This window comes from Rhododendron vialii, chromosome 9a (assembly GCF_030253575.1).
Source record: "Rhododendron vialii isolate Sample 1 chromosome 9a, ASM3025357v1".
In the NCBI taxonomy this organism is placed as follows: domain Eukaryota; kingdom Viridiplantae; phylum Streptophyta; class Magnoliopsida; order Ericales; family Ericaceae; genus Rhododendron; species Rhododendron vialii.
The window spans coordinates 12,389,004-12,402,068 of NC_080565.1; the positions used below are offsets into that span (position 1 = coordinate 12,389,004).

General features: G+C 38.1%; 1 protein-coding gene across 7 annotated transcripts in view; it reads left to right on the forward strand.

Annotated features, from left to right (window-relative positions):
- The window catches only part of LOC131301729 (ATP-dependent DNA helicase homolog RECG, chloroplastic), a 49,966-nt gene extending 41,094 nt beyond the window's left edge, over window positions 1-8,872 (forward strand). For 6 of the 7 annotated variants that reach the window (XM_058328118.1, XM_058328120.1, XM_058328123.1 and 3 more), the window contains 4 exons: window positions 1,535-1,693; window positions 2,647-2,730; window positions 4,506-5,078; window positions 7,886-8,281. In XM_058328118.1, the coding sequence (XP_058184101.1) occupies window positions 1,535-1,693; window positions 2,647-2,730; window positions 4,506-5,078; window positions 7,886-7,978 (909 nt within the window). In that variant the 3' untranslated portion in view covers window positions 7,979-8,281. Of the gene's footprint in view, window positions 1-1,534; window positions 1,694-2,646; window positions 2,731-4,505; window positions 5,079-7,885; window positions 8,282-8,437 lie in introns of those variants that run through there. The other variant, XR_009191413.1, reaches the window with a different exon arrangement.
- The last annotated feature ends 4,193 nt before the right edge of the window (window positions 8,873-13,065 follow it).

The window sequence follows — 13,065 nt, forward strand, 5'->3', positions numbered from 1 at the left end:
TGTTAGCTTTGCACTTCTCTTTCTTACATCTCTTATGTCGTTATATAATGTTACTTCTTTTGTTGGTCACCCAAAAAAGAACAAAAAAAAACCTGGTACAGAGCTTGATGATTTGGTGGAGCGGCTGTTTCTGTATTGGATTCTATTGGGTATTGATGCTCCTTGGATACATATGTATAGGTAGAGAATATTTTGTAGATGTATCCGTAATTTGAGTGAGTTACAAAGTTGAAATTCTCACATGCTCTAGTGATGAGTCTTAAACATCAGGACACATGGCTTCTAGAGTATGGTTGGACTGTATTTGAAAGGGAAACGTCCTGATCTCTTTTTATTAGTTGGGCAATTTTCAAAGAAGTGTAATGAGATAACAGCATTTTTGTCGGGTATGGTTCCAAGTCCATGTGGGTGCAGCAAAACCCTCCAGTTTTCACACGAAAACTTCGATTTGATAATCTATCACATGATAACATATTTACAGATGCTATGATAATCTTTTGTTAGCAATAGCATTCATAGGTATAGTTCATGCATATACGTGTTTTGGTTGAATCCTTTCCACATTTGTATCTTGTAAAGGCATGTCCTAATAACGTCATTCCCATGATATCCTTGACCTTCTAGATATGTTGTCGATTGGCAATTAGCGTAATCTGATGAGCTTGAATGATGTTCTTCAAGTCAAATATAATTAGTATTTAGATGCAAGCTGACAATGAGACCATCCATTACACTCTTAAACAGTTTTTTGTTTTACTTACCAAATTTTTTTTATAGTGCATTGCCAATAATAGCTGCAGAGGAGATAAAGTCAATTAAATAATCCTGCATTGCTCCTGAGTATTATTTCCAACTTGTAGCAGCCAGAATGTTTGTGACTTCCTTGTTAGGTTGACTTCAATGGGAATATCGAGTTGTGTTCATTTCACAGTTGAAAGACTAACATGCTAATTATTTACTGGGATTTTCTTGGCCAATTCAATATACATATGATTTCACTACGTTTTGGTGGGTGTTATGATTTTATGTGCTCTGAATTTTATGCATGTGCACGATATAATTTTTTAACTGTTCACAGTAAGGGAAACTATGCTCTTAAACTAATCTATCTTCTCATTATCGCCCCTAAAAAGCAGATCTATGATGTCTTTTAGCTTTTTGTCACTTTCCTGCTTTGCGTCCCTGCAGAAATTTTGTTGAGGTTTAGCAATATCTGTCACAGATTAATGCATCCAACCTGTGATTCGTTTTCTAGATTACTAAGACGGTTAGCAGTTTATCTGTAGACAAGCTGCCATCCAACCATCCTGCACTACTCCCTACTTTCCCATCCGGGATCAACACTTGCTTAGTTTATGTGAATGGATGTTATTGATTCCGCTTTGAAGGTGGCCCATAAGTTTCATTTTGCTGAAGCTTATTGCTCCCTCATAACTTTAGCCAAAAATAATGCTCTGTTCTTTTGGGCTTGTGATTTCCTTTGTGCATTTACCCCTCTACTAACATGACCTGATTGATTCTTCTTCCCCTGCAGTTATATTATAACTCTATAAGTTCTAAAACGGCTGCGAGTAATTCTGATGGCCCTTTGAATGGTGATGTCTGTATGGCCCCTCATGTTCTTGCTATGTCGGCCACTCCAATCCCAAGGTCGCTTGCTCTGGCTTTGTTTGGGGACATGTCCTTGACACAAGTATGTTTAAGTGCGCTTTTTGCTTAATTTGTGTTGTATGCTCACTCCGTCCCAAATTCTTTGTCCGGTCCTCAAAATGGAGTGTTAAAAATAATACAATTTTTGCAAGAAAAAATCAAAAGTTTTTCAACAACTTACTAGATATCAATGAGTATTTTTAATTTGTGAAAAAAGTTTGAATTTTTTCTTGAAAAAATTGCATTATTTTTAACACTCTGTTTTGCGGACCGGACAAAGAATTTGGGACGGAGGGAGTATTAGATCCCTTGTTTGAACAACCATTCAGTAATCAGAGTGAAATTTTGAGCAAGGGTAGAAAAACCAAGTTTTGGCATGCCAGTCAATAATTAGTTACCAATAGAAACAAATTGGTATCCAAAATTCATCAGAATGGGCTCTGTCTTTATCTGGCCTTTTTGTTTTTACGTTGTGATGCTTAGAGAAGTTTCTTGGAATTATCAGCGGAGAGACAGCTTTTAGTTTTCCATTTGTCCTTCGTCAAATATTTTTTTTGGTTCCATGAACTTTGGACTCTCTGTCTCTCGTCTTTTCCTTTTTCTAGCTTTTATATTGTTATGGGAGAAGGGTTGAGAAGTTACTCTTCTCTTATCCTAGATCTGAAAGCCTCAATACGCAGCTAAAGCTTCTCATGTGTGCTTAATTTTTGTCTCCAGACTTTCTCTGACCTTTTTCTTTTTTTCTTTACGCCTTGTGTTGAGCATAAAGGGGTATTGGATTGTGGTTGAAAAGATAGTTTCTAGTTACCTGTTTCTTTGTTCATCAATTGTGTAATGAGGGCAGAGAAGGATTCATATGACAAGGTTTTGCTGCATGGTTGAACCTTACTGATTGTGGGTTTGAAAGTGATAACTTCACTCCAGCTTGGATTTGCATAATGTAATGCTGTGGTTACTTCATACTGATTGATTTTTTTTCGTTTCTTAAAATGACAGATAACTGGTTTACCACCAGGTAGACAACCAGTTGAAACTTACATCGTTGAAGGGAATGAACGTGGCCTTGAGAGGGTCTACCAGGTGAGTTGTGAGTACGTTCTTTTATCAGATGTACAGCTGTTCTTTCTGGGAGGATACTTTGGTTTGATAATATTTCTTGGAATTGAGGCAAAAATTGTATGTTACACACTCTGTTTCCAGAGCATTTTTTTGATAACATGATTGTAGGAAACCTATCAGAGTGGGAGGTGGCAAAGGGGGAGGGGTAATGAGGCAGGAGACCCCAAACTTTTGGACCCACTAGATAGAAAGTGAATTTTCCTCCTTTTCTTCTTTGGTAAATACAAGAACTACTAGAAGGTGCCACTGAGCCACTATTTTTGTACAAATTACACGAGAGCTAGAGGAAACCAAGCTCAAAAGAGAAACTTTAAGCACAGATCACCTGAAAATCTAACTGCACTATACTCAACAAAGATTAAATAGCTTAGAACCTCAAAATTAAGGTATTCCCGAATGTACCGACAGAAGTGTGTCAGACATACGAGCATGGGAATACACAGGACCACTCCTACCACAACAACGTCCGTGGGACAACGGGCAACTTCCAACAGCGCTTCTTAGTATGTCCAGTCTTCTGATGCCGTAGAACTTAGTTTATGCAATTCAGTTCCTGTTCTTTGTGTTGGTGGGTCCATAAATAGGTGTTTAGTTTTATCAATTTAAGAAAGAATATATGGGAGGTTTGCTCATTGTATCCCCCTTGAGGCTTAGAGGTAAATCAAAAGAGTTAATTTCAGTTAAAAACAGGAATTAAATCAAGTTCAAACTCTATCATGAAGAGGTTTACGAGTGCTGGGCAAGTGTAAATGACCGGATCAAAGTGTTGGATTGAAATCCAAACACGTGTGAAGCTGATCTGCATTCTGGAATGTTCGCTGCACAGAAAGATCTAGCAGCCGCCACTTGATCTAGCAGCTGCCAAATGAAGTGACAGCGCTTAAAACAAGTGGCGGGTGTCAAATAGGCAAAATGGACCTTGCAGCCGCAAGGTTTGACCGTTGAAAAGCTTGTAAGACTACTTTCAAACCGAAGTTTGTATCCAAAATTATTTGTACATTGAAAGATGTGACCATTTTATCCTCAGTGGATTGGAAAACAACTCATTTTGGAAAAATCTCTCGAATTTCTCTCATTTTAAATCAGATTGAGGCTTAGTATATATCAAGAAAGAGGGTTTTGAAAGTACTAAGAGATGTTCACCATAAAAATAAGGAAGTTTGAATTATGAAAGTTGGGTCGAAAGTAGACAAATCAAAGACTGTCAGAGCCACCAAGGCTAAAACATGTGTCCGCACCGTTCTACTCACTCTTAAGTGTCATTTGGCACTCATATCCCTAGTTCTAAGATGTTCTATCATTCCTTAAGAGTTCCACAAAGTTCATAGTGTTTTCAACACATCATCAAAGCGTCCAAAAAAACCCGTTTTATCAAAGGTTATTTGCCCAAGGCGGGGCTTAAGCATTTACAAAGCCAAATTAGGGTGTCTACACGTGAGCAACAATACGTCAATGCTCAATACTAGGTTATATTGCAATTTATGTGGACAAGAACAGGAGAAAACGATGTAGATCAAAGAGAGGAGAGAGTAACTTTGGGTTCTCTCTCAAAATGTTTTTTATATAGAAAAAAGTACAAAGGTATTATAGTTAAAGTGTTAAACACCTCTCAATATATGTTGTGCCAACATCCAGTGCAGAAAATTTAGATTTTCCAAGTGCTAATTGTAGTAATTTATCTTTGTTTCACCTCTCTCCCTTCCCAGAAGCTTGTCTAATCCGAGATGTTTTGACAGATGATAACGGACGAGGTAGAAGCAGGAGGAAGAGTATATTTGGTGTATCCAGTCATTGGGCAATCTGAGCAGTTGCCTCAGCTTCATGCTGCTTCAGCTGAATTTGAAGCTATGTCTAGTAGGTTTGAAAGTTACAGCTGCGGGTTGTTGCATGGGAGAATGAAAAGTAATGATAAAGATGAAGCATTGAGACGGTTTAGGACGGGAGAAACACATATTCTTTTGTCCACTCAAGTAATTGAGATTGGTGTTGATGTTCCTGAGGCATCCATGATGGTCGTCATGAATGCTGAGAGATTTGGAATTGCTCAACTACACCAACTAAGAGGACGAGTTGGACGCGGAGCAAGGAAGTCTAAGTGTGTTTTAATAGCATCTACAGCTGGTAGCCTATGTCGGCTGAAGGTGCTGGAAAAGTCATCGGATGGCTTTTACCTTGCAAATATGGACCTTCTTCTGCGTGGACCTGGTGACTTGCTCGGTAAGAAACAGTCTGGGCACCTTCCAGAGTTTCCTATTGCCAGGTTGGAGATAGATGGAAATATAATACAAGAAGCACATCTTGCTGCACTGGTAAATATGATCCTTCTTGAGCTACTGTTCCTTGGAACCACTTTCTTGTTTAATCTTTATATGAATGTAATGGATGAAGTACGTGCACACCTTTAATTGTGTGCATACACTTTTTTTTTGGCGTGGGGAAACACTGAAACCATGTGGGATTTTTTTGTGGTCATGTCCATATAACTAGGTCGATGACTAAAAGAACAATGCAAGCATATCTGCATATACGTTTACACACATTTGCGGTATTTATACAGATCTGTTACCCACTATGAACAATAGATGTGTTTCAACGGTTGTCTTTTTTTTTTTTGGATAAGTTAAATTTAATATAACCAAAATGCAGAAAAGAAGAACACCAAGCCAACTAGGAGCAATCACCCGTAGCCAACAAGAGTTACAACGCCAACCCCATACAACACCTAACTGCTGAAGGAATTACAAACAAAGCACCCCACTCAAGTCAGAACAACAATCAAAAAAACAGGAAACAAACACCTACAGGCTTACGATACCACTGCACCCTAAGACAGAGCAACAAAAATTTTGAACAAAAAATGCTAGTTGACAAATTCCACTGGGTAAATAACCGCTGGTTCTTGGCACTACCCTTGACCGTCCTCCAAGAACTCATACAAGCTCTCAAATCAGAAATCACCACATTGAGGACTGAAAAGCATCCCGCTGCAGATTCTGAGAAATCCTAGCATTTCTTTCAAGCCATACGACATACAATTTTATCAACTATAATGGTGTATGCTCAATGCCTGAAGGTTTGAGCTCAAAAGACTGGGGTTGGCGTTGCTGTAATCATATCCAGGAGTTGCCTAGGTGGTAAGGGCAAATGACTGACTTTGGAAGTACTCCCCTTGGTCAGGGGTTCGATTCTCCACCGGGTGAGTACCCTGATAGTAAGTGGGGGGTCGTGACGGGTGTGGCCGCGCTAGTTCCTTCCGAGGTTTGGGTTGTGCAGTCGGGTCCAATTGTGGCTCAGTTGTAGGGTTGTTCCTCGGTTATAAAAAAATAAAATAATGGTGCTTGTGTGATAGCTAGTGATAGCTGTAAAGAGAGAATGTCTTTCTAAATCTTATCATGCCAGCATAATAGTCGTGTTGATTGGCAATTTGGCATGATGAGGAGCAAAGCTGTAAGCCTATATTAAGCTGTAAATGATGTCGAAATTCATATCATGTCTGTCAGTCCAGAATTTGGTAAAGAGGAAAAGAGTTGAAAAGTTCCATGTTTTAAGCAAAATGAGAAACTGTAATACGGCATACTGCAAATGTTACGTGCATCTACATGTAACTTGCTTTTGATGGATGATGACATAAGTACTGACCAGTAAGTTTTGTTGCGGTTGAATTTGGGATGGTCACTACGAGTAAAATTTATTACAAGCAAAGTGCACCAGACAAGACAGCTTACATTATGAGAAGGTTAATTTAGTTGGTTAGCCTCATGCAGTGTAATACCATTTAGAGACTCATTTGATAACTCAGAATCTCATGCATTCTCCACTGTTTTTAAGCAATTTTATAGTGGTGTTCCCCAAGTAGTCTTTTGATATTGTGGAGGCTGATGTAGTCCTCGTCACTTTTTGAATCTTGTTTCCCTTGGGCATGTAGTTCTTCTGTTCTTCACTTCTTCGATCCATTGTTGATGGGGAACAGGAAGGAGTACTCCACGGACCCCAAGAGCTATTCATACTTGATCCTAGAGGATATTGATTTATGTTATCATTCTCTTTAGAATTTGGAAAGAATTTTACTTGGTAGTTTTAGTAATTATTTTAGGTGTTATCCTTTTAAAGAATATAGGTTATGTTTATCTTTTTGTTTTCTTTTAAAGAGCCTATTTAAAGGGCTCTACTCTTTCTATTCAGTGAGGTGATGTTATATGTGAGTTTGATTATGGTTTTGATACATGGATATCATTGCTTTCCTTGGGCACAGGGATGTCTAAGGGTCCTTAGGCACCCAGGGTTTTATCTTCCTTTATTTATTTTCCTTAACCGTCTATCAATTTCGGTTACAGATGAGAAATTATGTCCCACGTGTAATCTAGCCCAATTGCGAAGCTAGTGTACTTCCATTTTGGTTTGTGAACTGCTGTGTTGAAATCAATTTGGCAGTCTGTGATGCCTTATTGCCTTCAACCCATGGGGGTTTGTAGCTTGACACTAACTTCAGGGAAATGATGGTTAACTGTTAGTTGGATGGTGAGGTGATGTTTAGTAACTATAGAAGGTCTTCGATTGATTCTTCACTTGCCATTGTGATCAAAATCTTTCGAGAGTGTTAAATCTCTCTTTATTGTCGACAACATGGTTAGTCACTTTTCTGTTTCCAGGTCAACAGAGTCCCAGTTCTTTACAAATAGATTGTCAATGTTGCTTCTGAGCCATTTATTTATATTTCATTCCTGGACATGTTTTGCTTTCACGAACTGTGAATGCGCTCTTCAATGTTTAACAAGTTGATCATGCATTATAGGGATTTTTGAGTACTCAATTTCAAGCCAATGTTAGTTCACTATCCCTGGTTTTTGGTTAGCTCAAGAATATCAACGAACTCCAGTGGTTATCTTCACAAATTGACCTTGGTTTACAGCTTAAGTTTACTCCAATGTTTTCGGTTCTTCTGGGTCATAGCCATGCCTAAGCCATTACTTAGATAAGCCAAGAGTTAGACGAATTTTCACTTTGTAATGAATTGGTTTTTATTTTTTTAACTCATATCTTTTTTGGTTAACTCCTTTCTTCACTTTGAAACATCAAACAGTATATGATGCTCTCTATTTCTTTTCCATTCATGCAGAAAGTTCTTGGTATGTCTCCTGATCTGCAGAAATTCCCAGATCTCAAAGCAGAGCTTAGCATGCGACAGCCACTGTGCCTGCTCGGTGATTGAGTTTTATCCATATCCAGATGGTCTTTGTTTGAGTCTCAAATATACTACGCCAGGAGATCCTGTTGCTTCGATTTCAATTCGGGTAAATTTCTTTTTGGCAGCTCTTTTGTATGTTACATGGCTCTTGCTCCCATTGGACATGTACAGCTACTTGAGCAGATTACTTCACTGTTTTAAATTCTTTTTGTACATTAGGAGGCCTCAGCCTAGGTTAACAACTGAATTTTTTCAGAACAGTTGTAATGCAGATGGAAACCGAACGGGTTTTTGTGTTAATCTAGTGTTCAGATATTAGCTGTGTGATTCTTATTGGTAATCAGGTTTTATGTGGAATGTGGTTCGGAATAACCAGATTGGTAGAGTACCGGATTTGCTGCCCAAGAGTTTAAAGTTTAAACTTATATGTTCATGCTCATTTTTAACGGATGTGGTATCTTAACATACAATTGCGCTCTGCAGTCACTGTCAATGGCAGCCCACTTTATCAACATTGAACCCGTGGCAGCCATTTCCCTTCAGGCCCTCTCTATAAGAAGGTTGCAGAAAGAATTGTCTATGATAACAATGGGGAGATCATTGAATGCTAAGGTTGCCTCCTTCCATCTGCCAAAATGGGAGGAATTGGCCTAGAAGCAGGAATGCAACTATCTTGGAAACAAACTCCTGCTAATACCCTGCTTCCTACAGCCTAACAATGCTCAACCTGATACTCTGATTTGAATCTTATACGCCAAGTGCATATTACTCTGTTAAATCAGCATAGGATGCCGTTAGAGCTACCCTCATGATGTGTGCCTAGAGTAGCTACCACTCAATGGATGTCCGGTTTTTATCAAACGCCTAAAAAATTAGCCTTAAAATTGTTTTTGCTACCATATTTCGAAATTTGAATGTTGAGTTTATGTGCTGCACTCCAACTAATCTTTTAAACTCAATGTTCTAAATGGCGCTAGTAGGGCGGAGACCTACCTCCAAGCGCCAAGCCGCCTAGGCGGCGCCAAGCAATTCGGCGTTTTGTTTTTTTTTTTTAACAAACCATTATCCAATCAAACTATATTCTATGTATCTACAATGCAAGTTCAAAGTTCTACATAACCATAATGCAAAGTTTAATGTACAAATCCAAATGAAATTAAATAGTAGCAACTAGCAAATAAGTTGAATAAGACAATAAGTAGAAATAAACTAGATCGGAGATTCTTAATGCCAAGTTCAAAGTTCATCTCCTTCCTTTAACTCTTCTCCTTCATACCCTTCCAAAACTTGATCTCCATTAGTTTAATAATATACATTTTAGGCCGCTAAAGGCTTCCAAAGACGCCGATGACACTGCCAAGTCCCGCCAAGGTTGCCAAGACCGCAGAGACCGTCAAGGCTCCCTAGGCGGCCACCGAACACCACTTAACCTCCTTGGGTGCCAAATCAAAAGCCAAGGTGTATTGGCGTGGCGGCAGGGTACCTCCAAACGCCTAGGCGGCTGCCGCCGCCATTTAGAACACTGTTTAAACTATATTGTTTTATTACTTCTTACATATATTTGTAATTTTATTGATCTAAGTGTAGAATGTCATTTCTTTACATATAAATTTTTTTTGGCCACTCTACTCTATTGGTCAATTACTGTAGTTACGATTTTCTTAAAAAGGGTATAGTATTAAATTGTAAAAAATAATTGGGTGATATTCAATAATTTTGTGAATTTAGTATATCCAACTTAACTTCTTAAACATTTTTCACCTACAACAACTCTCCAAATATATTTAATCACATCAGTTATCAAAATCAATTTTGTTTTTCTAATTTCATGTGCTACTTGTGTTATCTGATGTAAAAATACTACATACTAGTTCAATCGAAGCTCCAGAACATGAATGAAAAATGAGAATTTGTTCCCATATCCTTTAGTGCTAATTGTTCATACAGTGATAACAAACTGAGCATGAGATTTTTATATTTCTACTTGATAGTATTTGGTAACGGTCCAAAGGAGTAGCAATGGTCCAAAGGAGTTTGCACGCAAGAGCTTAAAATATAAATGGAGGAGATCATCAAAATAGGGCGCCTGCTGCTACGCGTAACATAAACCTCACCATCCTATCCAATTTCGGATGGGGGACAAGCATTTTTTTTTTGGTATCGGATCAACTTGCACACACTTCGGATTAGTTTCTATAGTCTCTTCTACAATTATTTCACACGCTTACGCATGTGAGTGAAATGATCCCAGTAATTACTTGTAAGGAAAATAGAACCAAAGATGTTAAGGGAACAAACCCCTTCAGGCCAAGACCACTTAGCAAGGGGGGAACACCCATTCATCTCTCTCTCTAAAACTTCCCTGTAGATCATACCTCCATCCCTCCTCTTCTCTCTCTTCCTTTCTCTTTCTCTCCGTCTCCCTTCTTTTTTCTTCCCTTTTCTCTGCAGATTTCTCTCTTCCGTTGCTCATGCTGCTTCCGCTGCGGCTCCCTAATTTAGTTCTTTATTCGTTGTCATTTGACCTCTGGCTTCTACTCCTGGGTGATGCTGGTATACCTAACGACGTGATCTTGTGGCGACTGGAGGAGCTCTTTTCTCGCGAGGTCTCCCACTGTGTAACACTCTTGAGTGTTGCCGGTTTGGCTTAACGGCAAGTGGGGGTTTGCGGTAGGCTTTTGGTTCGATTGGTGGAACTGCGAGTGGATCTGCTCTGTGCTTTAATGGGAGACGACAAGGTGGCGGTTATCGATGTCGTTCTTGGATATCCTTGGCCTTTGGATTTTCAGGTCATTTAGGAGGATCGAAGTGCCAGTTTCTCGGTGGCCTTGGGGTTTGAGTGTGTTTGGGGATTGGACGGCGTGGATCATCGGTCTCCTCGGTGTCTGGTGGTTTTGGGTCACAACCTAGCGGATGGTGTCTTGTAGTGGTGGTGGGTTGCTTGTTGGGGTGGTGGTTGGCGTTGTGGTGTGCGGCAGCATTGGGAATCCGCATTAGGTAGGGTCCGTAGGGATTAGTGGTGTTGGATTGGGCTTGGCTCTATTTGGGCTGGGCCTGACCCGTTTCAATTGTGCTGTATTTTCTTATTTGGGTAGTCTAGGCCAATTAGGAGTGGGTTTTGTCGTATTGAGCATTTTCTTGATTGACTTCTTTGCCAATCTTAGACTTGGGTATCGGGTGGACGAAGAATTATTGTTAGATTTAGAAATTTATTGTTCTTAGATTTAGAAATATGATGCCTATCATTCTTTTTCCTTTAATTTTTGTAATAATTTTAAAGATTATAAAATTTCTTTGCCATTTAAGAAAGAAAGAAAAAAAAAAAACACCACTTAGCCAAGTTTCTCGAATATACAAGTTGAATGAAAGAGTTGAGCTTCAATCATAAAAATTGCATGACACTTATATTATGCTAGGGAAGTTATTCAATATTTTTGGAGTACCATATAATGTTGTTCATGTGTAGTACTCCTGGCAAGGGGTGAGTAGTGGTTTCGTATTGTCCTAAGCACTATATGGCGATGTAACATGGTAGTATAAATTAATAGTTTTCCTGTTATGGCGTAACACAACAGGAATGAAGATCCTTACGCTTGACCCAAGTTATGTCCTCTCATGTGATCCTCATTTTACATAGAATGAGATCACCATGGTCCAACACTCATCCAAGCCATTTATATTGTAAATCTAGATGTGTTTATCATCTCTATAAAAAATCAGATTCATTATACATGGAAAATGGACAATTTTAAAATAGCACCTGATCTTTCACACAAATCACATACATGTACCTAATCTTTTAAAATTATCAAAAAAATATTTGACTTATTTAAAAACCCATCAATTTTCCACCAGCCGTTAACTTCCCATCCAAAACAGACAGAAATGCGAAAAATGTGCATTTTGGCACGAATATTGGCAAAACAAGATTAAGGCTCATTTTGGCAAAACACAATATTATACTCATAAACAAGATTAAGGCTCATTTTGGCAAAACACAATATTATACTCATAAACAAGATTAAGGCTCGATTTGGCTTTAAAAGTCGATTAATAACTTAATTTTTGTCTTTATTCAAAAGAAAAAAACACATTTGTTAGTTTTGGGTCAAAACGAATCAATAAATCACAAAAATTACTTAACTTTTCAATCCAAACCTAAATAAGGAATCAAGCTTAATTTAGTAATTAAATATCCATAACTATGCAGCCAAATAAGATTACTCTGTATTAAACAAAGAAAAAGACAAAAACAAAAAAAAAACATAGAATAGTCATGGATAGGTGTGAAAAGTGACTGAGTTAAGTAATTTTTGTGGATCTTTCAAAAAAAAAAGTAATTTTTGTGACTTATTGATTCGTCTTGACCAAAAACTAACAAATGCTTTTTTTTTAATAATGAAAGACAAAAATTAAGTTATTAATTGACTTTTAAAGCCAAATCGAGCCTTAATCTTGTTTATGAGTATAATATTGTGTTTTGCCAAAATGAGTCTTACTCTTGTTTTGCTAATATTCGTGCCAAAATGCACATTTTCAACATTTCCGTTTGTTTTGGATGGAAAGTTAACGGCGGGTGGAAAATTGATGGGTTTTTAAATAGGTCAGGTGTTTTTTTGATAATTTTAAAAGGTCAAGTGTCTGTGTGTGATTTGTGTGAAAGGATATATGCTATTTTGAAATTCTCCCCATGGAAAATGACTTGATTGAATCGAATTTGTCATAAGAAAATCGAATTGTTGGACACTGACCATTCATTTCTCTTATGCACTATGATTTGTTAAAGTGGGCACTGAAATTCGAACAATCTAATTTTTTGTCCGGATGATGATCATGTTAAGGCTTACAAAATAAATGTTCAAATTGTCAGGTAAGACCGCTGTTTGTCTCATTTTCCATCACATAAAGATCACATGAGAGGATGATCGCATCCAAACTCGATAGTTTTACAACACAATGCTCTAGAATCGTTCAAGCACTATTACGTTAGCCCATATAATTTTAAAAAATTACCCCCACACACAAATACTTACACACTCACCTACATGAGGGGTGGGTTACGGTTGCACACACTCCACTCTGAGTTAGTAGAATTTTTGTTGAAGAAAAAT